Here is a 27,485-nt window from a genome sequence, read left to right as displayed (position 1 = left end):
TCGTTATCTTGCTAAACAAACTCCCGTGCTCTAGAATAGGGAAGCATGCTTTAAACTGGTTTCATTCCTACCTAATCAGGTAGATCCCAACATGTGTCCATCTCAGCTCTAATTCCAACCCCTTGGACATCACCTGTGGTGTCCCACAAGGCTCTGTTCTAGGGCCCCTTCTCTTCTCAGTGTTCATACAATGATCTTCCCACAGCTTGTAAGGGAGCTTCAATACACATGTATGCAGATGACACAATCTTATATGCACATAGCCCTAGCCTCGTCGACCTTGAACATCCATTTGACATTTGGGATGCACATTGATACACTGACATCCAAAACCTATGCCAAACTAGGTGCACTTTATAGGAACAAATCCTCCCTAAGTCTGCTGGTCAGAAAGCATATCGCACAGCAGATGCTAATGCCAATTATAGACTATGGGGACATAGTATATGGCACGGCACCCCAAACCCACCTTAGAAAAATTGATACCCTCTACAATTGAATATGTCGTTTTTGTCCTCCAATGCAACTTCAACACACATTACTGTGAAATGCTCAAAGAACAAGGTTCAGCAAAGTATCTGGCTGCTCCTCCTTCTCTTACCGTGCACTCCACAACTGGAACAATCTACCAGAGACACTCACAGCCGCCACCAGTTTAACTTCTTTCAAAACTAAAGCTGTCTCACATTAATCTGGTCTGTAACTGTTACATACACCTATAACATATATTATCTCTTACTGTGCATGGAATGTCTTGTATATAATGTATAACCTTGCTCACTTAATGTAACAATGTATTTGTAACCATGTGTCATTTCATACCTCTGTGCCCAGGACATACTTGAAAACGAGAGGTAACTCTCAATGTATTACTTTCTGGTAAAATATTTTATAAATAAATGTATTGTGTTTAAGATAGGGCCTTTGCTCCTTCAGAAAGGATCCAATAATATGGCCAAAATAGATAAGAGCATGTCCCAGTAACGGGAATAGACATGCCTCTGTGGGCCAAGCAGAAGTGCACCCCGGATGTCTTGGGATCAGCCCTATACGTGGATCCCCACACAAAGTATTCAGTATCCCTGAGGAAGTTGCAGTTCCAAAGCAGGGATTGGAAAGTAACCGTAACGTTGCACAGAACAGGCCAGGATCTCAGAATAGCCCCACAGTAAAAGGGACCTTAAGGATATTGCTAAGAAGGGGGGCTCGGACCAGATGATTATCAGTAAAGTAACATGCACCGCCCATGTGTGTTAAGAGTGAGCACTCAGGGAAGACCTGGATAAAGCAACAATGTCAATCTACATGTACTGTGACTGCAGTGTTGCCAAGCCTGGAAACATAAATAAAGATTGAGTTTGTACTATAAAAACTCCTGGAGCCCATCCTTACCACCATCGCCCAGCCGACCACAGACAGCACCCTGAGATAAGATCAATGCGGATGTCTAATACACCACTACACTGATGTAACTTCCCTAGGGAGCCGGGCAGGGAGGATTACAATTATTACAGGAAATGTATGTTGTTTTGTCGCGCACAACACTGTGTTCTAATGCAGCGGTGTGCAAACTGGGGGGGCGACCCCCAGGGGGGGCGCAAGATTTTTTTGGGGGGGCGCGAGCGGTTGCAGAGGTTCCGCGCTCTCCCCCTAGGCATTTAAATGCCAAGGGACTGTGCAATGCCTATGCAACCTCTACTTACCGGGATTCTGCCAGCTTCAGCACGCGTGACTATGGCAGCGCGGCGTCAAATGAAGCCGCAGGGTCATGTGATGTCACAGTTGCTATGGTAACGTGACGGCAAATGAGATAAGGAGGGTTTCGGCCAACAGAGAAGTTGAGGCAGGGGGGGGCGCCGCAAAAAAAGTTTGCGCACCCCTGTTCTACTGTACATTAGCTCCACGTGCAAATGCTGTCAGTGTTACATTATTAGTTGTGAAGGATGACTGAGTGTTGCACCTACTTTCATGAATGCGTTTAATCTTCTCTAGAGGAGAAGCAGCTGCTGGCTCATACAAACGCTGTACGTCGTCCTCATAGCCATCGCTTTGCAACAAAGGAATCTCATGCAATTGCTCTTCCGGCCATGAAGGGATAATTTCTAGATGAAATGTTAATTAAAAAGAGATAAACAACTTGAGCATTACAGAATAAATGGGGTTAGTGTTACTTACTTCTTACACAATAACATGGTATCTTGTACGTGCAATATGCTATATATCTATATCGAGAGAGAGACTGTATTCTAATCATAAAAGAATTGTTCATTGTAAGCAAGACACTCATATTGCATAAGTTAAACCAATCTTTTTATAAATCTTGTTTTTTATCTTAACATAAGGTGAAAGAAAAACATGTGAATGTTTAATAAAACGAAGTGAAAGCAACACATGTAATGCTTACAAATAAAACGCTTCAAACGGCAAAATTTAAGCAATACTGGTGCTTGACACAGGTCAAGATGGTATCAAAGAGAAAAATACAATTGAGTTGATTACCCTAGTGATGATTTTGCACTCGTTTTGGGGCTATGAGTGGAATGAGCTGACGGTCAATATATCAATAACAAATAATTCTTCTAAATATCTGAAAGACCTGTGCATAGGTCCTCTGACTTGGAAAAATAAATGAAACCTATGAGATTTACAAAATCGGAAATCTGGTATACATTTTCAGCACGGACTAACAAACGCCAAGAAAGCAAACAGATCTTTCTGCCCCGTTATTGGGTCGTACTGATGCAGTTTTGGGCTGAAGGAGCAACTCAGAAGTTCAAAGTGGCTCTCCTTGGGACATTGGGTAAGTCTTTCATCTCCCTGTGCCTTAGGATTTTAAGCTCTGCCTGCCAGGGATTCTATATTGACAGCGCTGAGTACAGTACTTTGGCAGTGCTACTGAAGGAAAAAAAAAAACATTCTTATTTTATATTAGAGTAAACAGACAATTGTATGAAAGTTATTTAATGACAGTTAATTGAATTAGGTTCTTTAGCCTTTCTTTTACCCAAAATAGTATGTGTACATGAAAGTATAAAGGAGAAAATTTAGCCTTCCAGTAAACCAAGATAATCTTAAATATACGCAGCACTGGTTTTTGTTTTGTTTTTAATTTTCTGTAGAAAACATAAAGTAATAGTGTACCTTGCCAACAATTACTTCTCCGACCCCTATTTAATAATGTTACATTGTTAATATGTTGTTAACAATGCAATCATTTCTGTTTATTTAAAGCAGGAATCTGCCTGGATTCTTTTTTATTTAATCACCTGAACTACGGGGGGTCCACCAAAGTACATCAGTGGTCCCCTGACGGCCAGCGACACCCAAGTTCCTGAGATATTTGAACGTTTTTCTGCCGATTATAGACATAAAAAAACGACAAATATAGCTGTGACTACAAACATTGCCGCTGGGATCACACATCTCCCGATGATGTTACAGATATTCTATTGGTTGCTTCAGCGAGCACAGACCCCGGAACACATATTGTTTCCCCATAGGTCATTGCTCCATTCTTGGCTCTCTATTCATGAACCATGGGGTGTCTGAATGTCGGGGGACCACAGGTGAGCTCCGGGGCACCCACATCAGGTAAGATTTAAAAAAAAACAACAAAAAAACTCTTTATAGCCAAGATCGCTGCTTTCATGTCCTACCTATCTGTTTCAGAGGGAATTTGTAGAGCTCTGGTAAAAAAAAAACAACCCATATTATTGACAGATTTCTTTGGCGTCCTTCCTTGTTTTTTGTTTTGGGGTCTTCATTTTCTGAGATTTCATGCTCTAAATGGCTGCCAGGGAGCTCAATTAAATCAAAAGAAGAAAACACGGATAAAAACTACCAATAAGTATTTATGATGGTTTGAATAAGAAAATGAACAAGGTTACCGGCGGAACAATACTACATCATACTATTAGTCCTACAGTAAATGAATTCTTAAGGGGAAAGGATATTGATTAATCTATTTCAGAAATACTTTTTAGCCTAAGAAACCATAGGCCTGTAGTTAAAGGAGTAGGTTAAGATGACAAAACATGTATTTACCGAGTTCAACCTTTACTTAATTCTAATTAAGCAAGATACTTTTCCTATAATTATACAGCTCAACCCCGTTATAACGCGATCCGTTACAACGCGAATCCACTTATAACGTGATGCAAGCGTGGCTCCCAATGTTCATATTTATAAATACTTTACAACACAATTATTGGTATTTATTTATTTTTTTCATGTTCTTGTATAGCGCTGCTATTTTTACGTAGCGCTTTACAGAGACATTTTGCAGGCAGAGGTCCCTGCCCCGTGGAGCTTACAATCTATGTTTTTAAGGTGCCTCAGGCACAGGGAGATAAAGTGACTTGCCCAAGGTCACAAAAAGCCGACACCGGGAATTGAACCAGGCTCCCCTGCTCCAAACTCAGTGCCAGTCAGTGTCTTTACTCACTGAGCCACTCCGTATCTTAAATACTTTATTTTACAATGCATATAATTGTACATTATTTCTAACGCGATCCGCTTATAACGCAGTGTGATTCTTTGGACCCCAAGCACAGCGTTATAAGGGGGTTGAGCTGTATTGATCTAGAAGAAGGCAAACAAAAAACCCCAGTGTCTCATAAGGGGAAAAAAATCCTTCCTGACTTCATAATGCCATTTTTATGGAGGTGCCCTAAAATTGTAATCCATAATCAATTCCAATATGACAAATTATGCTGCACTCCCATTCATCTATAGACCGAGTTTTATGCCCGATAAAATATCCTGGTAGGTATGTGCAGCTACTGTCCGACATTGGGCACTATTGCTAAATCTGCCATCTACAAGCACTCCTAAATCTTTCTCCAACAAGGATTGAAATAATGTTGCCCCAATTAGTTTGTACATAGCATGCTTATACCTGCTCTCCAAAACCATACATTTATCTTTATTAAACCTCCTCTGCCATTTACCTGCCCAAGATTCCAGTTTATCCAAGACCTTCTGTAGACCATTACCTTATACTCCGATTGTACTACCTTACATAATTTAGTGTCATTAGTAAACGTGAAGACTTTGGTCTCTGTGCCAACCTCAATTTTATTAATAAGCTACCAGTATTTAAAAAACAGTGGCCCCAATAAACCTTGAGGTACTCCACTTACAACTTTAAACCACACTTTAAAAGGTTCCTTTCTCTTTTCTGCCTATCCGTTTACCAGGTTTCAATCCAGGTGCGAAAAATTGTACCTAGACCAATTTCCTATTTTGTACACCAACCTATCATATAGCACTGTATCAAAAACCTTTGCAAAATTTAAGCAGACCACATAAACTGCATTACTCTGGTCTAAATTCCTACTTACCTCCTCAACGAAACTAATAAGGTTAGTTTGGTATAACCTATCCTTCATGAATTCATGCTGACTCTTCCGAACACTTTTGGTATCCAAAAGATATTTCTGAATACTATTATCTCTTAAAGCAGGGTTGCGCAAACTGGGGGGTACGCCCCCCAGAACGGCACAAGATTTCCTAGGGGGGGGCGCAGTGGTTACAGAATCCCAGCGCCCTTCCCCAACGCATGTAAATTAAATGCCTGGGGAGCCGTGAGACCTCTTGAACATCGCTTACCTACTGCCAGCCAGGTCTTCGGCGTCGCATCGCCATGGCAACGCAGCATCAAATGATGTTGCAGGGTCATGTGACGCATCGCCATGGCAACGCCCGTCAAATGACGCTGCGGTGTCACATGACGTGACATCACATGATCCATCGGCATCATTTGACGCCGGGTCGTAGGAGAGGGGGAACGCGAATGCTCGGGCTGCGAAGCAGCGGAGGCAAAGGTCATAAACTTTGCGCACCCCTGCCTTAAAGCATCAAAACCCGTTGCACTACTCCCTATGGAGGTATTTCGGAAAGCAGGGGGTCCCCAATAGCGAAAATTAACACAGTTCAGCTCCAAAGACCCCCTGCTTCAATCCTGGAACTAAAATAAATAAATAATAATTTCAAAAAAACATGTTGCAGAGCAACGATTTCACTGCTTCAACAAACATCAAGTTTGCAATTCCCCCATTGTGCTCTAGCTCCCTTTCTAAATGTAGGCACCACGTCTGCTATACACCAATCTTGAGGTATTTAACCCGTAAAAATTGAGTCCTTAAACTCAGCTTCGTAAGCACCCATGGGTGTATACCATATGGGCCTCGCGCTTTATTTATCGTCATTTTTTTTTTTTTTTTTTTTTTTTTTTACATCGAACCACCTTTGCACTTCTTCCTGTGTTAGCCAAATGTTAGTTACTGTTAAGATTGTGGCTTCCTTTTGCTGCAATACTTTTATAGAATTTGTTTAATACCTCTGCCTTCTTTTCATCACCAATAGTTTGGTTGCCAAACCTTTTGCTATTAATATACTTGAACGTCTTAGTATCGATCCTTTTATAATTTTTGCTATTCTGATTGAACATTTACTATTTATTACATTTCTCCTAATATGAATATTTTGTTCTTATATAGAGCTGATGGTGTTTGCAGCGCTGTACATACAATTGTGCAGGCTCAATGTGTCCCTGTCCATTAGAGCTTACAATCAAATTTTACTTTTAATTCTGAAAAGATGCCCCCGTCATCCCATTTGTCCGATGTATTTTTTCCTGCAATAATTACATCCTAATTTATTCCTTGTACAATCTTCCTAAATTGACTAAAATCTGACTTTCTAAAATGAAAAATCTGTTGATCACATATATTACTCTTTTTGATAAATATTTTGAATGAGATCTCAAATGTTCCTTTACTTGAATATTTGTTAGTACTTCTGCATTGTTTGTTATTAGTAAACCCAGTATTCCCCTTTTCCAAGTCAGTTCCTCAATCATTTGGGTCATGTCATGTGCAAACCCAAAAACCTGTTTTCTTTAGTTTCATATAACTGTGGAAATGCAGCTGCCTTTACCTGTAAATCTTAGTGGACTGTTCCAGTAGCTCTGAATTGTAACAAAACGCTTCTAAAGTGCACTTTAGAAGCGAATTCTCTATGCCCTGTGTTTTTGTCGCGCGACGGCTGGATCACGTGAGCGCTTCACCCAATGAGGGTGAACCGCTCACGTGATCTCACAGTCACGCCTCCCCGTCGCTATGGGTCACAGGCCACAGATCACTTGTCTGACGCCATGCGCTCCATCGGGCGCGCGAGCGGCTACTATATCTGCGGCCTAAGTTACTCATCGGAGCTACCTGAATAGACCCCTTAGTGTTTGTTTCCCTTAATAATCCTTTGGTCTATCTAAAGTGTTTTCTCTATCTTCTTGTATAGCACTTTCTTTTGGTAAGAAAATCGTATTAGATTTCAGCTCTATCCAAAAAAGTAATTTTTTTTCTAGATTTGTTTTTAGAATTCTAGTGATGACAAGAAAACCACCACATGGAGCCTCAGTACGTGTTGTTTTCTGCTACATTCTACACCTAAATTTACATTATTATTGTTTACTGAGAATGCAAGTTTTCAAAAATGTACAGATGAGACACTAATGTTAGAAAGTAGAGTTTAAAAGGAAGGATATATATTGTGATACTATCACTATCTCTAGGTGCTGGAATAGTACAGCTAGTAAAGATTTCCAGCATACAAGCAGTTAATCTCCCCTGGAGAAGCTAGCCACAGGTGCAGCTAATCAACCAGGTCTCCTGAGTGAGCAGGTGTGTAAAAGACAAGACAGAAAGCTACACAGAGAGAGACTGCTTTTCCCCAGAGAAGGAGAGAGAGAGAGAGACTGCTTTTCCCCAGAGAAGGAGAGAGAGAGAGAGACTGCTTTTCCCCAGAGAAGGAGAGAGAGAGAGAGAGAGTCTGCTTTTCCCCAGAGAGAGAGAGAGAGAGAGAGAGAGACTGCTTTTCCCCAGAGAGAGAGAGAGAGACTGCTTTTCCCCAGAGAGAGAGAGAGAGAGAGACTGCTTTGAGAGAGAGAGAGAGAGAGAGAGAGAGAGACTGCTTTTCCCCAGAGAGAGAGAGAGAGACTGCTTTGAGAGAGAGAGAGAGAGAGAGAGAGAGACTGCTTTGAGAGAGAGAGAGAGACTGCTTTGAGAGAGCGAGAGAGAGAGACTGCTTTGAGAGAGAGAGAGAGACTGCTTTGAGAGAGAGAGAGAGAGAGAGAGACTGCTTTTCCCCAGAGAAGGAGAGAGAGAGAGAGACTGCTTTTCCCCAGAGAAGGAGAGAGAGAGAGAGAGAGAGAGAGACTGCTTTTCCCCAGAGAAGGAGAGAGAGAGAGAGAGACTGCTTTGAGAGAGAGAGAGAGAGAGAGAGAGAGAGAGAGAGAGACTGCTTTGAGAGAGACTGCTTTGAGAGAGACTGCTTTGAGAGAGACGAGAGAGAGAGACAGAGACAGAGACAGACAGAGACAGACAGACAGACAGACAGACAGAGAGAGAGAGAGAGAGAGAGAGAAAGTTCTCCCCAGCAAAGAGGCTGGCTCAGTCCCCTAGACCCGCTGGTTGTGGAGTCTGCTGGGACTGACTGGGTCTTAATCCCAGGAAGAGGAAGGAAGGACGTGAGACCGCGCTGAAGCAGGGATGTTCCATCCATAACATTGGAACTACAGAAGAGGGATTCTCTGAACTCTCGCAGGGTCCAGAGGGAATTACCTGGAGCCCTAATAGTAACAGACCAAGAGCTAAGTGATATATTGATGTACCTAAGACTGTTCATATGGGGTGCATATGATAGGGCATGTTTTAGGCTCACATACTGAAGTATAAGCCACACAGGCACTTGATAAAATAAACCACAAATGTAGATTACAACAGCAGAGGCGCTTCCCGAGTGTTTACCTACCTAACGGTCGATCCAAAATAGCCATCGACGCTGATTGGAGACAACAACAGGAGGGACACCATGCGGACATTAGATTTGATGATTGTGCACTAAGGTATTTGGTATAAAGTCACTCATGACGTAGGCTTCACTGCACGCCCCCCTGAGAAGATCCTCCACGGGATCGAAACATTTGTCTTTTGTGTCAGTTCAATACACTTTTTGATACCTACTAGAACATTTAGAAACTTTAACCCAGAACCAACTGCCCTTGGTACAGAATCGACTTAATTCGCTCATTCTGCGTTCGACTATTTCCAATCTGTGTTCTTAAAACTCTGTGATACTATGGAGCTAAGTATCTGTGGAACCAGGTAGTCCCCCGGAGCTCAAATTAATGGGGTTCAGCTCCAGAGACTCCCTTCTTCAATCCTATGTTAAAAAAATTTAAAAAAAACACACCCTTCGATAGCTCAAGACCTACTATTCATATTATTGGAAACACATTGCAGAAAATAAAAGAAGTGTAAAAGACGTTTACCTTCATGGTTTATTGGTTTTTGTTTCTGTACAGTCAATGCCGGGAGGACCTTGGGAGGAAGAGGTCTACGAAGTAGCTTTGGTGGTTCCAGCATATTTTTCAATGTTAAACATTGTGCTTCCATCTCTATAAAATGGAAAGGAGGACACAGCTATATAAAGTAAAACACAGTTAAACACCATAAGGAAGAATACACCCATTTGCAATTAAGTGTTGGAATGCTTGTATGAAAATAAATATGAAGGTACATATATGAATATATTCACATGATGAAGTGCCCATACAGATACACCGAGACTGTTACAGCGCCCATACAGATACACCGAGACTGTTACAGCGCCCATACAGATACACCGAGACTGTTACAGCGCCCATACAGATACACCGAGACTGTTACAGCGCCCATACAGATACACCGAGACTGTTACAGCGCCCATACAGATACACCGAGACTGTTACAGCGCCCATACAGATACACCGAGACTGTTACAGCGCCCATACAGATACACCGAGACTGTTACAGCGCCCATACAGATACACCGAGACTGTTACAGCGCCCATACAGATACACCGAGACTGTTACAGCGCCCATACAGATACACCGAGGCTGTTACAGCGCCCATACAGATACACCGAGGCTGTTACAGCGCCCATACAGATACACCGAGACTGTTACAGCGCCCATACAGATACACCGAGACTGTTACAGCGCCCATACAGATACACCGAGGCTGTTACAGCGCCCACACAGATACACCGAGACTGTTACAGCGCCCACACAGATACACCGAGACTGTTACAGCGCCCACACAGATACACCGAGACTGTTACAGCGCCCACACAGATACACCGAGACTGTTACAGCGCCCACACAGATACACCGAGACTGTTACAGCGCCCACACAGATACACCGAGACTGTTACAGCGCCCACACAGATACACCGAGACTGTTACAGCGCCCACACAGATACACCGAGACTGTTACAGCGCCCATACAGATACACCGAGGCTGTTACAGCGCCCATACAGATACACCGAGACTGTTACAGCGCCCATACAGATACACCGAGACTGTTACAGCGCCCATACAGATACACCGAGGCTGTTACAGCGCCCATACAGATACACCGAGGCTGTTACAGCGCCCATACAGATACACCGAGACTGTTACAGCGCCCATACAGATACACCGAGACTGTTACAGCGCCCATACAGATACACCGAGACTGTTACAGCGCCCATACAGATACACCGAGACTGTTACAGCGCCCATACAGATACACCGAGACTGTTACAGCGCCCATACAGATACACCGAGACTGTTACAGCGCCCATACAGATACACCGAGACTGTTACAGCGCCCATACAGATACAACGAGACTGTTACAGCGCCCATACAGATACACCGAGGCTGTTACAGCGCCCATACAGATACACCGAGGCTGTTACAGCGCCCATACAGATACACCGAGGCTGTTACAGCGCCCATACAGATACACCGAGACTGTTACAGCGCCCATACAGATACACCGAGACTGTTACAGCGCCCATACAGATACACCGAGACTGTTACAGCGCCCATACAGATACACCGAGACTGTTACAGCGCCCATACAGATACACCGAGACTGTTACAGCGCCCATACAGATACACCGAGACTGTTACAGCGCCCATACAGATACACCGAGACTGTTACAGCGCCCATACAGATACACCGAGACTGTTACAGCGCCCATACAGATACACCGAGACTGTTACAGCGCCCATACAGATACACCGAGACTGTTACAGCGCCCATACAGATACACCGAGACTGTTACAGCGCCCATACAGATACACCGAGACTGTTACAGCGCCCATACAGATACACCGAGACTGTTACAGCGCCCATACAGATACACCGAGACTGTTACAGCGCCCATACAGATACACCGAGACTGTTACAGCGCCCATACAGATACACCGAGACTGTTACAGCGCCCATACAGATACACCGAGACTGTTACAGCGCCCATACAGATACACCGAGGCTGTTACAGCGCCCATACAGATACACCGAGGCTGTTACAGCGCCCATACAGATACACCGAGGCTGTTACAGCGCCCATACAGATACACCGAGACTGTAACAGCGCCCATACAATTACACCGAGACTGTTACAGCGCCCATACAGATACACCGAGACTGTTACAGCGCCCATACAGATACACCGAGACTGTTACAGCGCCCATACAGATACACCGAGACTGTTACAGCGCCCATACAGATACACCGAGACTGTTACAGCGCCCATACAGATACACCGAGACCGTTACAGCGCCCATACAGATACACCGAGACCGTTACAGCGCCCATACAGATACACCGAGACCGTTACAGCGCCCATACAGATACACCGAGACCGTTACAGCGCCCATACAGATACACCGAGGCCGTTACAGCGCCCATACAGATACACCGAGGCCGTTACAGCGCCCATACAGATACACCGAGGCCGTTACAGCGCCCATACAGATACACCGAGGCCGTTACAGCGCCCATACAGATACACCGAGGCCGTTACAGCGCCCATACAGATACACCGAGGCCGTTACAGCGCCCATACAGATACACCGAGACCGTTACAGCGCCCATACAGATACACCGAGACCGTTACAGCGCCCATACAGATACACCGAGGCCGTTACAGCGCCCATACAGATACACCGAGACCGTTACAGCGCCCATACAGATACACCGAGGCCGTTACAGCGCCCATACAGATACACCGAGACCGTTACAGCGCCCATACAGATACACCGAGGCCGTTACAGCGCCCATACAGATACACCGAGGCCGTTACAGCGCCCATACAGATACACCGAGACCGTTACAGCGCCCATACAGATACACCGAGACCGTTACAGCGCCCATACAGATACACCGAGACCGTTACAGCGCCCATACAGATACACCGAGACCGTTACAGCGCCCATACAGATACACCGAGACCGTTACAGCGCCCATACAGATACACCGAGACCGTTACAGCGCCCATACAGATACACCGAGACTGTTACAGCGCCCATACAGATACACCGAGACTGTTACAGCGCCCATACAGATACACCGAGACTGTTACAGCGCCCATACAGATACACCGAGACTGTTACAGCGCCCATACAGATACACCGAGACTGTTACAGCGCCCATACAGATACACCGAGACTGTTACAGCGCCCATACAGATACACCGAGACTGTTACAGCGCCCATACAGATACACCGAGACTGTTACAGCGCCCATACAGATACACCGAGACTGTTACAGCGCCCATACAGATACACCGAGACTGTTACAGCGCCCATACAGATACACCGAGACTGTTACAGCGCCCATACAGATACACCGAGACTGTTACAGCGCCCATACAGATACACCGAGGCTGTTACAGCGCCCATACAGATACACCGAGACTGTTACAGCGCCCATACAGATACACCGAGACTGTTACAGCGCCCATACAGATACACAGAGGCTGTTACAGCGCCCATACAGATACACCGAGGCTGTTACAGCGCCCATACAGATACACCGAGGCTGTTACAGCGCCCATACAGATACACCGAGACTGTTACAGCGCCCATACAGATACACCGAGACTGTTACAGCGCCCATACAGATACACCGAGACTGTTACAGCGCCCATACAGATACACCGAGACTGTTACAGCGCCCATACAGATACACCGAGACTGTTACAGCGCCCATACAGATACACCGAGACTGTTACAGCGCCCATACAGATACACCGAGACTGTTACAGCGCCCATACAGATACACCGAGACTGTTACAGCGCCCATACAGATACACCGAGACTGTTACAGCGCCCATACAGATACACCGAGACTGTTACAGCGCCCATACAGATACACCGAGACTGTTACAGCGCCCATACAGATACACCGAGACTGTTACAGCGCCCATACAGATACACCGAGACTGTTACAGCGCCCATACAGATACACCGAGACTGTTACAGCGCCCATACAGATACACAGAGACTGTTACAGCGCCCATACAGATACACCGAGACTGTTACAGCGCCCATACAGATACACCGAGACTGTTACAGCGCCCATACAGATACACCGAGACTGTTACAGCGCCCATACAGATACACCGAGGCTGTTACAGCGCCCATACAGATACACCGAGGCTGTTACAGCGCCCATACAGATACACCGAGGCTGTTACAGCGCCCATACAGACACACCGAGGCTGTTACAGCGCCCATACAGACACACCGAGACTGTTACAGCGCCCATACAGATACACCGAGACTGTTACAGCGCCCATACAGATACACAGAGGCTGTTACAGCGCCCATACAGATACACCGAGGCTGTTACAGCGCCCATACAGATACACCGAGGCTGTTACAGCGCCCATACAGATACACCGAGGCTGTTACAGCGCCCATACAGAAACACCGAGGCTGTTACAGCGCCCATACAGATACACAGAGACTGTTACAGCGCCCATACAGATACACCGAGACTGTTACAGCGCCCATACAGATACACCGAGACTGTTACAGCGCCCATACAGATACACCGAGACTGTTACAGCGCCCATACAGATACACCGAGACTGTTACAGCGCCCATACAGATACACCGAGACTGTTACAGCGCCCATACAGATACACCGAGACTGTTACAGCGCCCATACAGATACACCGAGACTGTTACAGCGCCCATACAGATACACCGAGGCTGTTACAGCGCCCATACAGATACACCGAGGCTGTTACAGCGCCCATACAGATACACCGAGGCTGTTACAGCGCCCATACAGATACACCGAGACTGTTACAGCGCCCATACAGATACACCGAGACTGTTACAGCGCCCATACAGATACACCGAGACTGTTACAGCGCCCATACAGATACACCGAGACTGTTACAGCGCCCATACAGATACACCGAGACTGTTACAGCGCCCATACAGATACACCGAGACTGTTACAGCGCCCATACAGATACACCGAGACTGTTACAGCGCCCATACAGATACACCGAGACTGTTACAGCGCCCATACAGATACACCGAGACTGTTACAGCGCCCATACAGATACACCGAGACTGTTACAGCGCCCATACAGATACACCGAGACTGTTACAGCGCCCATACAGATACACCGAGACTGTTACAGCGCCCATACAGATACACCGAGACTGTTACAGCGCCCATACAGATACACCGAGACTGTTACAGCGCCCATACAGATACACCGAGACTGTTACAGCGCCCATACAGATACACCGAGACTGTTACAGCGCCCATACAGATACACCGAGACTGTTACAGCGCCCATACAGATACACCGAGACTGTTACAGCGCCCATACAGATACACCGAGACTGTTACAGCGCCCATACAGATACACCGAGACTGTTACAGCGCCCATACAGATACACCGAGACTGTTACAGCGCCCATACAGATACACCGAGACTGTTACAGCGCCCATACAGATACACCGAGACTGTTACAGCGCCCATACAGATACACCGAGACTGTTACAGCGCCCATACAGATACACCGAGACTGTTACAGCGCCCATACAGATACACCGAGACTGTTACAGCGCCCATACAGATACACCGAGACTGTTACAGCGCCCATACAGATACACCGAGACTGTTACAGCGCCCATACAGATACACCGAGACTGTTACAGCGCCCATACAGATACACCGAGACTGTTACAGCGCCCATACAGATACACCGAGACTGTTACAGCGCCCATACAGATACACCGAGACTGTTACAGCGCCCATACAGATACACCGAGACTGTTACAGCGCCCATACAGATACACCGAGACTGTTACAGCGCCCATACAGATACACCGAGACTGTTACAGCGCCCATACAGATACACCGAGACTGTTACAGCGCCCATACAGATACACCGAGACTGTTACAGCGCCCATACAGATACACCGAGACTGTTACAGCGCCCATACAGATACACCGAGACTGTTACAGCGCCCATACAGATACACCGAGACTGTTACAGCGCCCATACAGATACACCGAGACTGTTACAGCGCCCATACAGATACACCGAGACTGTTACAGCGCCCATACAGATACAACGAGACTGTTACAGCGCCCATACAGATACACCGAGACTGTTACAGCGCCCATACAGATACACCGAGACTGTTACAGCGCCCATACAGATACACCGAGACTGTTACAGCGCCCATACAGATACACCGAGACTGTTACAGCGCCCATACAGATACACCGAGACCGTTACAGCGCCCATACAGATACACCGAGGCCGTTACAGCGCCCATACAGATACACCGAGGCCGTTACAGCGCCCATACAGATACACCGAGACCGTTACAGCGCCCATACAGATACACCGAGGCCGTTACAGCGCCCATACAGATACACCGAGGCCGTTACAGCGCCCATACAGATACACCGAGGCCGTTACAGCGCCCATACAGATACACCGCGGCCGTTACAGCGCCCATACAGATACACCGAGGCCGTTACAGCGCCCATACAGATACACCGAGACCGTTACAGCGCCCATACAGATACACCGAGACCGTTACAGCGCCCATACAGATACACCGAGGCCGTTACAGCGCCCATACAGATACACCGAGGCCGTTACAGCGCCCATACAGATACACCGAGGCCGTTACAGCGCCCATACAGATACACCGAGGCCGTTACAGCGCCCATACAGATACACCGAGGCCGTTACAGTGCCCATACAGATACACCGAGGCCGTTACAGCGCCCATACAGATACACCGAGACCGTTACAGCGCCCATACAGATACACCGAGACCGTTACAGCGCCCATACAGATACACCGAGACCGTTACAGCGCCCATACAGATACACCGAGGCCGTTACAGCGCCCATACAGATACACCGCGGCCGTTACAGCGCCCATACAGATACACCGAGACCGTTACAGCGCCCATACAGATACACCGCGGCCGTTACAGCGCCCATACAGATACACCTAGGCCGTTACAGCGCCCATACAGATACACCGAGGCCGTTACAGCGCCCATACAGATACACCGAGGCCGTTACAGCGCCCATACAGATACACCGAGACCGTTACAGCGCCCATACAGATACACCGAGACTGTTACAGCGCCCATACAGATACACCGAGGCCGTTACAGCGCCCATACAGATACACCGAGGCTGTTACAGCGCCCATACAGATACACCGAGACCGTTACAGCGCCCATACAGATACACCTAGGCCGTTACAGCGCCCATACAGATACACCGAGGCCGTTACGGCGCCCATACAGATACACCTAGGCCGTTACAGCGCCCATACAGATACACCGAGGCCGTTACGGCGCCCATACAGATACACCGACTGTTACGGCGCCCATACAGATACACCGAGGCTGTTACGGCGCCCATACAGATACACCGAGGCTGTTACGGCGCCCATACAGATACACCGAGGCTGTTACGGCGCCCATACAGATACACCGAGGCTGTTACGGCGCCCATACAGATACACCGAGACTGTTACAGTGCCCATACAGATACACCGAGACTGTTACAGCGCCCATACAGATACACTGAGACTGTTACAGCGCCCATACAGATACACCGAGGCCGTTACAGCGCCCATACAGATACACCGAGACTGTTACAGCGCCCATACAGATACACCGAGGCCGTTACAGCGCCCATACAGATACACCGAGACTGTTACAGCGCCCATACAGATACACCGAGACCGTTACAGCGCCCACACAGATACACCGAGACCGTTACAGCGCCCATACAGATACACCGAGGCTGTTACAGCGCCCATACAGATACACCGAGGCCGTTACAGCGCCCATACAGATACACCTAGGCCGTTACGGCGCCCATACAGATACACCGAGACTGTTACAGCGCCCATACAGATACACCGAGACTGTTACAGCGCCCATACAGATACACCGAGACCGTTACAGCGCCCATACAGATACACCTAGGCCGTTACGGCGCCCATACAGATACACCGAGACTGTTACAGCGCCCATACAGATACACCGAGACTGTTACAGCGCCCATACAGATACACCGAGACCGTTACAGCGCCCATACAGATACACCGAGGCCGTTACAGCGCCCATACAGATACACCGAGGCTGTTACGGCGCCCATACAGATACACCTAGGCTGTTACGGCGCCCATACAGATACACCGAGGCCGTTACGGCGCCCATACAGATACACCGAGGCTGTTACAGCGCCCATACAGATACACCGAGGCCGTTACGGCGCCCATACAGATACACCGAGACTGTTACAGCGCCCATACAGATACACCGAGGCTGTTACGGCGCCCATACAGATACACCTAGGCTGTTACGGCGCCCATACAGATACACCGAGGCCGTTACGGCGCCCATACAGATACACCGAGGCTGTTACGGCGCCCATACAGATACACCTAGGCTGTTACGGCGCCCATACAGATACACCTAGGCTGTTACGGCGCCCATACAGATACACCTAGGCTGTTACGGCGCCCATACAGATACACCGAGGCCGTTACGGCGCCCATACAGATACACCGAGGCCGTTACGGCGCCCATACAGATACACCGAGGCCGTTACGGCGCCCATACAGATACACCGAGGCCGTTACGGCGCCCATACAGATACACCGAGGCTGTTACGGCGCCCATACAGATACACCGAGGCCGTTACGGCGCCCATACAGATACACCGAGGCCGTTACGGCGCCCATACAGATACACCGAGGCCGTTACGGCGCCCATACAGATACACCGAGACTGTTACAGCGCCCATACAGATACACCGAGGCCGTTACGGCGCCCATACAGATACACCGAGACCGTTACGGCGCCCATACAGATACACCGAGGCCGTTACGGCGCCCATACAGATACACCGAGACCGTTACGGCGCCCATACAGATACACCGAGGCTGTTACAGCGCCCATACAGATACACCGAGGCTGTTACAGCGCCCATACAGATACACCGAGGCTGTTACAGCGCCCATACAGATACACCGAGGCTGTTACAGCGCCCATACAGATACACCGAGACCGTTACAGCGCCCATACAGATACACCGAGACCGTTACAGCGCCCATACAGATACACCGAGGCCGTTACAGCGCCCATACAGATACACCGAGGCCGTTACAGCGCCCATACAGATACACCGAGGCCGTTACAGCGCCCATACAGATACACCGAGACCGTTACAGCGCCCATACAGATACACCGAGACCGTTACAGCGCCCATACAGATACACCGAGACCGTTACAGCGCCCATACAGATACACCGAGACCGTTACAGCGCCCATACAGATACACCGAGGCCGTTACAGCGCCCATACAGATACACCTAGGCCGTTACAGCGCCCATACAGATACACCGAGACCGTTACAGCGCCCATACAGATACACCGAGACCGTTACAGCGCCCATACAGATACACCGAGACCGTTACAGCGCCCATACAGATACACCGAGACCGTTACAGCGCCCATACAGATACACCGAGACCGTTACAGCGCCCATACAGATACACCGAGACCGTTACAGCGCCCATACAGATACACCGAGACCGTTACAGCGCCCATACAGATACACCGAGACCGTTACAGCGCCCATACAGATACACCGAGACCGTTACAGCGCCCATACAGATACACCGCGGCCGTTACAGCGCCCATACAGATACACCGAGGCCGTTACAGCGCCCATACAGATACACCGAGACCGTTACAGCGCCCATACAGATACACCGAGGCCGTTACAGCGCCCATACAGATACACCGAGACCGTTACAGCCCCTATACAGATACACCGAGACCGTTACAGCGCCCATACAGATACACCGAGGCCGTTACAGCGCCCATACAGATACACCGAGGCCGTTACAGCGCCCATACAGATACACCGCGGCCGTTACAGCGCCCATACAGATACACCGAGGCCGTTACAGCGCCCATACAGATACACCGAGACCGTTACAGCGCCCATACAGATACACCGAGACCGTTACAGCGCCCATACAGATACACCGAGACCGTTACAGCGCCCATACAGATACACCGAGACCGTTACAGCGCCCATACAGATACACCGAGACCGTTACAGCGCCCATACAGATACACCGAGACCGTTACAGCGCCCATACAGATACACCGAGACCGTTACAGCGCCCATACAGATACACCGAGACCGTTACAGCGCCCATACAGATACACCGAGACCGTTACAGCGCCCATACAGATACACCGAGGCCGTTACAGCGCCCATACAGATACACCGAGACCGTTACAGCGCCCATACAGATACACCGAGACCGTTACAGCGCCCATACAGATACAACGAGACTGTTACAGCGCCCATACAGATACACCGAGACTGTTACAGCGCCCATACAGATACACCGAGACTGTTACAGCGCCCATACAGATACACCGAGACTGTTACAGCGCCCATACAGATACACCGAGACTGTTACAGCGCCCATACAGATACACCGAGACTGTTACAGCGCCCATACAGATACACCGAGACTGTTACAGCGCCCATACAGATACACCGAGACTGTTACAGCGCCCATACAGATACACCGAGACTGTTACAGCGCCCATACAGATACACCGAGGCTGTTACAGCGCCCATACAGATACACCGAGACTGTTACAGCGCCCATACAGATACACCGAGGCCGTTACAGCGCCCATACAGATACACCGAGGCCGTTACAGCGCCCATACAGATACACCAAGACCGTTACAGCGCCCATACAGATACACCGAGGCTGTTACAGCGCCCATACAGATACACCGAGACTGTTACAGCGCTACATAAATGGATCATGTCTTCCCATTCTCACTTACACTCCTTTAGTGCACTATGCAGGCCTGCCCGTTACTCGTATCCCATTTAACCTCAGGCAAATAAACTGTATAAATGGGGGGAGGGGGGAACCCCCCCACAGGTTTAATGCCCATTGAGGGGGAAACCCCCACAGGTTTAATGCCCATTGAGGGGGAAACCCCCACAGGTTTACTGCCCATTGAGGGGGAAACCCCCACAGGTTTAATGCCCATTGAGGGGGAAACCCCCACAGGTTTAATGCCATTGAGGGGGAAACCCCCACAGGTTTAATGCCCATTGAGGGGGAAACCCCCACAGGTTTAATGCCCATTGAGGGGGAAACCCCCACATGTTTAATGCCCATTGAGGGGGAAACCCCCACAGGTTTAATGCCCATTGAGGGGGAAACCCCCACAGGTTTAATGCCCTTTGAGGGGGAAACCCCCACAGGTTTAATGCCCATTGAGGGGGAAAGCCCCAGAGGTTTAATGCCCATTGAGGGGGAAACCCCCACAGGTTTAATGCCCATCGAGGTGCACGTTCCCGGACCTTCACACACAGCCCCAGACATGCAATGACCGCGCCACCAGGTGAGTGATTGAGTTACCCTCCAAATTCATCTCTTCGCCCTTCTCCTGACAAGGAGTTTCTGTCCCCCGAACCCCAATACCCACCAGCGCCCCCGTCACCTGGGGGGACATTGTGGTCCCGAGTGCGCTGCAACTTCAGAGGATCCAGAGCAGAGCCCGGGACCCGCCCCCGAGTCCATAGCAACCGGGCCTTGGCAACGGAAAGACGCGCGCTGGACTCTCGTGCGCATGCGCGGTGAACGTGAGCTGGGGGAGGCGGGGAGGCGGGGAGGCGGTGAGCTGGGGGAGGCGGGGAGGCGGGGAGCTGGGGGAGGCGGGGAGGCGGGGAGGCGGGGAGGCGGGGAGGCGGGGGATCTGAATGAATGAGATTTGGAGCAGTTAACAAAAATCGGGAAGATTCCCAGATCAATTAAGTTTTGGGGGTTCTTCTAGCCTTTAGCCCAAAACATTACTAGGTCGTTGCATCAAAGCAAAATGTATGCAGTTCTGAGGCAAACAACTTTTAATTTCAGTGTATAAGAGGAAAAATCCAATTTAAAGCAATATGATTTTATTTTTTTTACTTTGATATATTTGGTGGATTTTTTTGCAACACAGTTGTTAGACCTGCAGATTGGATGGCAGCTACTGTCTTCAACCATTGGAGTAACGGTACTGTACTTTAAAAAGTTGTTGGTTTAGAAGTGTTTCAGGAGAGTTAATTTCCGTTAAATAAAAGGACAAAGCTCGCCGAAACACCTTACTAAATAGTTTTGGATACATTAATGTTGTGAGATGCCAATGACAAAAAATGAGTGAGTTAAAGTATTTAGGCACACCAATTAAGTGATAATATCATACAGAAGAAAAAGGACCCAGTCTTGCAGCACTCAATCACTCGGAATGTAATGTTGTAAATTTAAAATGTACTTTATTGATAACCTTGAATAAAAAATAGGGGGTTAAAACGTAATTAAATGATGATAAACAGCTCGTGACTGTATCCTTAATACCCCACCTACGGTAAGGTGGGTAGGTGTAAATAGAGTCCCTAATAAATATTGGGGATCAAGCGCTACGGATAGTAGCTACCTAAAAATATAGGAAAAAGGAGCCTCTGAGAGCCCACTTGAAGACACTCTCCTTGCGAGTGTATCCAGGCGTATGATACGCACTAAAGTGATACACTGAGGATAGGTACAGTATTTAGTATGGCATAATGTGCGCTTGGTTAGACCTATGTGATGTCTGTCCCTGATATAGATATGTACTGTGTGAGCCAGGTCTATGGTAAGAACCTGTGTAGCCCCCACTATTGATCATAGGTGCAGACTCATGGACATACTGCGTAGAGAGATACAGGATAGTATTGCATTGGCTAAGGCATAAAGTAATCCTATAGACACCTAAACTGTAGGTGAGGTAGGTTGTTGTTAATCAGGGTAAACCTTAACTCGTGTCAATATAGGTTGTCAGTGTTATCTGCTGTTGCTGCCCAATGGACGCTGTATAAGGAGCCAGATGCAGATACTAGGTATATATATGCAAATACCCTGACGTGAGCGTGATACTGTGCTGCGCACAAAGGGTGAATAATGGCATAAAGGCAACTTCCAACGTGTATGCAGTGGCACAGGAGGGTTAGCACTAATCAAATGAATGTGATGTTGTGGGCTGTAACCCCCTGCGTTGCTGTTCAGCAGATAAAGGGTTAATATATAATACACACGCCAAATGTTCAGCTCAAAAGAGTGTGGTGTAAGGATGGTTGAACCAGGGTTTTGTAAGTGAAACCCATATGCGCACCACCTTCCCTCTCAAAGATCAGCTGACCTGTATCTGTAACCAAGTGGAGGAACTAACTAATAACGCACAGTCCCCTACATCAGCGCTGATCCTGGTTATCTCAGCGCTGATGTGCTCGAGGACTTGCCTGTCTGAAGGTGAGCAACTCAATAGCCCCTCAGGCTGGAGGATCCCGCGATAGTGTTGTACAGCGCGATCCCATGTAACATGCACAGGCAGGGAAGCTTAGGATGTACACAGACGCTGATAGATATCAGAATGCTGCTGCATTTTAAATGAATGAGCTTCCCGCGTGTGCAGGAGGTAAACGCGTTTCAGGTGGTGCGCATATGGGTTTCACTTACAAAACCCTGGTTCAACCATCCTTACACCACACTCTTTTGAGCTGAACATTTGGCGTGTGTATTATATATTAACCCTTTATCTGCTGAACAGCAACGCAGGGGGTTACAGCCCACAACATCACATTCATTTGATTAGTGCTAACCCTCCTGTGCCACTGCATACACGTTGGAAGTTGCCTTTATGCCATTATTCACCCTTTGTGCGCAGCACAGTATCACGCTCACGTCAGGGTATTTGCATATATATACCTAGTATCTGCATCTGGCTCCTTATACAGCGTCCATTGGGCAGCAACAGCAGATAACACTGACAACCTATATTGACACGAGTTAAGGTTTACCCTGATTAACAACAACCTACCTCACCTACAGTTTAGGTGTCTATAGGATTACTTTATGCCTTAGCCAATGCAATACTATCCTGTATCTCTCTACGCAGTATGTCCATGAGTCTGCACCTATGATCAATAGTGGGGGCAACACAGGTTCTTACCATAGACCTGGCTCACACAGTACATATCTATATCAGGGACAGACATCACATAGGTCTAACCAAGCGCACATTATGCCATACTAAATACTGTACCTATCCTCAGTGTATCACTTTAGTGCGTATCATACGCCTGGATACACTCGCAAGGAGAGTGTCTTCAAGTGGGCTCTCAGAGGCTCCTTTTTCCTATATTTTTAGGTAGCTACTATCCGTAGCGCTTGATCCCCAATATTTATTAGGGACTCTATTTACACCTACCCACCTTACCGTAGGTGGGGTATTAAGGATACAGTCACGAGCTGTTTATCATCATTTAATTACGTTTTAACCCCCTATTTTTTATTCAAGGTTATCAATAAAGTACATTTTAAATTTACAACATTACATTCCGAGTGATTGAGTGCTGCAAGACTGGGTCCTTTTTCTTCTGTATGATATTATCACGTCTCCATCCAGTCAGCACCTCACTGTGGTCTAACACTAGCTGTGCGGGTTCCTTTTGCGTGTAGCACACCAATTAAGTGGAAATAGCTGTGCTAGGCACACCAACAAATTTAAACAAAGGAGAAAGATTACTGGGTGCTCCAGGGTAGACACAGCCTTCTATCCACAAGCTTATACACAAATAAAGTTGTCAAGGCACTCCAATTCATTTTTAGTGTTTACTAGCTGAGAGACCCGGCGTTGCCCGGGATGTAAATGCGTAATAGGTAGTATTATTTATAAATCGTGGAACAATAGGTGAGTATTTGTTGTAAAGGTTGGATAATAATATTGAAAAGAAAGATGGAAGAAAATGTAATACGATGTTGTATAAAAATGGTTTATTGTAACCACACCACAGTACAATGTATATTTTGGTGACATAAGTGATGTGAAAATGTGAGGCGTGTGTCCTGCTAGGGTGTGAGGCGGCGGGTGGCGCGTGTGTTGTGAGTGCTGTCTCCGAGTGGGGGTCCTGCTAGGGTGTGAGGCGGCGCGTGGCGCGTGTGTTGTGAGTGCTGTCTCCGAGTGGGGATCCTGCTAGGGTGTAAGGCGGCGGGTGGTGCGTGGGTTGTGAGTGCTGTCTGAGAGTGTGGGTCCTGCTAGGGTGTGAGGCGGCGGGTGGCGCGTGGGTTGTGAGTGCTGTCTGTGAGTGGGGGTCCTGCTAGGGTGTGAGGCGGCGGGTGGCGCGTGGGTTGTGAGTGCTGTCTGTAAGTGGGGGTCATGCTAGGGTGTGAGGCGGTGGGTCAGTGATTTCGGTGCGTAGGGGCGGGAGGCAGCAGGTATGCGTCGAGTGTGGCGGGTGTCTGTTGAGTGCGTGCAGCGGCTGTGAGGCGGTGGGTGAAAGGCAGAGGCGGCCGGAGTAAGGGCGGGTGAAAGGCAGAGGCGGGGGTGGGGAGGCGGTAAGGCGGGCAGGAAGGCGATGGGCGGCGGGAAGGGGAGGAGGGGGTGGTGGGGGGCAAGGGGTGGAGGAGGGGGGCAGGGTTAGAGGAGGGGGGGAAGGGTTAGAGGAGGGGGGGAAGGGTTAGAGGAGGGGGGGAAGGGTTAGAGGAGGGGGGGGAAGGGTTAGAGGAGGGGGGGGGAAGGGTTAGAGGAGGGGGGGGAAGGGTTAGAGGGGGGGGAAGGGTTGGAAGTGTGGGAGGGGGTGGGAGGGGAAAGGGGTGGAGGGGAGGGGGGGAGGCGAGGGGAGGGGGGGAGCCGGTGGGAAGGGGAGGGGAGGCGGTGGGAAAGGGGGGGGGAGGCGGTGGGAAGGGGGGGGGGGGAGGCGGTGGGAAGGGGGGGGGGGAGGCGGTGGGAAGGGGGGGGGGAGGCGGTGGGAAGGGGGGGGGGAGGCGGTGGGAAGGGGGGGGGGAGGCGGTGGGAAGGGGGGGGGGAGGCGGTGGGAAGGCGGTGGGAAGGGGGGGAGGAGGTGGGAAGGGGGGGGGGAGGCGGTGGGAAGGGGGGGGGGGAGGCGGTGGGAAGGGGGGGGGAGGCGGTGGGAAGGGGGGGAGGAGGTGGGAAGGGGGGGGGGAGGCGGTGGGAAGGGGGGGGGGAGGCGGTGGGAAGGGGGGGGGAGGCGGTGGGAAGGGGGGGGGGAGGCGGTGGGAAGGGGGGGGGGAGGCGGAGGGAAGGGGGGGGGGAGGCGGTGGGAAGGGGGGGGGGAGGCGGTGGGAAGGGGGGGGGGGAGGCGGTGGGAAGGGGGGGGAGGCGGTGGGAAGGGGGGGGGAGGCGGTGGGAAGGGGGGGGGAGGCGGTGGGAAGGGGGGGGGAGGCGGTGGGAAGGGGGGGGGGAGGCGGTGGGAAGGGGGGGGAGGCGGTGGGAAGGGGGGGGGGAGGCGGTGGGAAGGGGGGGAGGCGGTGGGAGGGGGGGGGAGGCGGTGGGAAGGGGGGGGGGAGGCGGTGGGAAGGGGGGGGGGAGGCTGTGGGAAGGGGGGGGAGGCTGTGGGAAGGGGGGGGGGAGGCGGTGGGAAGGGGGGGGAGGCGGTGGGAAGGGGAGGGGCAGTGGACAGGAGGGGGGGGCAGTGGACAGGAGGGGGGGCAGTGGACAGGAGGGGGGGCAGTGGACAGGAGGGGGGGGCAGTGGACAGGAGGGGGGGGCAGTGGACAGGAGGGGGGGCAGTGGACAGGAGGGGGGGCAGTGGACAGGAGGGGGGGGGCAGTGGACAGGAGGGGGGGGGCAGTGGACAGGCGGGGGGGCAGTGGACAGGAGGGGGGGCAGTGGACAGGAGGGGGGGCAGTGGACAGGAGGGGGGGGGCAGTGGACAGGAGGTGGGGGGGCAGTGGACAGGAGGGGGGGGGGCAGTGGACTGGAGGGGGGGGGGCAGTGGACAGGAGAGGGGGGGCAGTGGACAGGAGGGGGGGCAGTGGACAGGAGGGGGGGGCAGTGGACAGGAGGGGGGGGCAGTGGACAGGAGGGGGGGGGCAGTGGACAGGAGGGGGGGGGCAGTGGACAGGAGGGGGGGGGCAGTGGACAGGAGGGGGGGGGCAGTGGACAGGAGGGGGGGGGGCAGTGGACAGGAGGGGGGGCAGTGGACAGGAGAGGGGGGGCAGTGGACAGGAGAGGGGGGGCAGTGGACAGGAGGGGGGGGCAGTGGACAGGAGGGGGGGCAGTGGACAGGAGGGGGGGCAGTGGACAGGAGGGGGGGCAGTGTCACACACACACACACACACACACACACACACGCCTCAGTCCCGTGATGCGCCCTTTCTCAGTTCCGTGCGGCGCCGCAGGTGGGGGGGAGGTGGGGGGGAGGTGGGGGAGCGACACACGCGACACCTACCTGTACTTCCGGCCGCCGCCATCATCTCACTCGGCGCCGCGAGGGAGGAAGGGGGTCCGCCATCTTACGCGCCGCGTGGCAGCCTGTTCCCCCGCCGGGGAGGGAGTGGAGGGGGAGGGAGGTGAGTGGAAAGGGAGGTGAGTGGAGCGGGAGGGAGTGGTGTGTAGCGGGAGGGAGTGGTGTGTAGCGGGAGGGAGTCGTGTGTAGCGGGAGGGAGGTGAGTGGAGCGGGAGGGAATGGAGCGGGAGGGAATGGAGCGCGAGGGAGGAAGGGGGTCCGCCATCTTAGGCGCCGTGTGGCAGCCTGCCTGTTCCCCTGCCGGGGAGGGAATGGAGCGGGAGGGAGTGGTGTGTAGCGGGAGGGAGTGGTGTGTAGCGGGAGGGAGGTGAGCGTTAGGGAGTGGAGCGGGAGGGAGGTGAGTGCGGAAGGTGAGTGCGGGAGTGGTGTGTAGCGGGAGGGAGTGGTGTGTAGCGGGAGGGAGGTGAGTGGAGCGGGAGGGAGTGGTGTGTAGCGGGAGGGAGTGGTGTGTAGAGGGAGTGGAGCGGGAGGGAGGTGAGCACTGGGGAGGGGGGGAGGTGAGTGTGATGGAGGGGGAGAGGACAGAGATATGTGTGGTTTTTTTTTTTTTTGGACCTTTGGCCCGTCACTCCGCCTCAGGCCAATGAGAGGTGTGGGGGGCGGGCCAAGGGGGTGGTGTGAGTGTGTGAGCCCAATGAGAGGTGTGCGGGGGCGGGCGGGCCAAGGGACCAGTGAGATTGCCGCTAGGGACGCAGACA

At 50.5% G+C, this 27,485-nt stretch overlaps 1 protein-coding gene across 1 annotated transcript in view; it reads right to left on the bottom strand.

Annotated features, from left to right (window-relative positions):
• LRRC63 (leucine rich repeat containing 63) overlaps positions 1-21,029 on the bottom strand; it is an 83,624-nt gene extending 62,595 nt beyond the window's left edge. Inside the window, exons 1-3 of the mRNA XM_075591141.1 lie at positions 20,931-21,029; positions 9,332-9,457; positions 1,965-2,102 (exon numbers count right to left, since the gene is read on the bottom strand). Of these exons, the coding sequence (XP_075447256.1) occupies positions 1,965-2,102; positions 9,332-9,455 (262 nt within the window). The 5' untranslated portion in view covers positions 9,456-9,457; positions 20,931-21,029. The remainder of the gene's footprint in view (positions 1-1,964; positions 2,103-9,331; positions 9,458-20,930) is intronic.
• Between the last annotated feature and the right edge of the window lie 6,456 nt (positions 21,030-27,485).

The sequence above is a fragment of the Ascaphus truei genome, chromosome 3, assembly GCF_040206685.1.
Source record: "Ascaphus truei isolate aAscTru1 chromosome 3, aAscTru1.hap1, whole genome shotgun sequence".
Taxonomy (NCBI): domain Eukaryota; kingdom Metazoa; phylum Chordata; class Amphibia; order Anura; family Ascaphidae; genus Ascaphus; species Ascaphus truei.
This window is presented reverse-complemented; position numbering and strand designations above follow the sequence as displayed.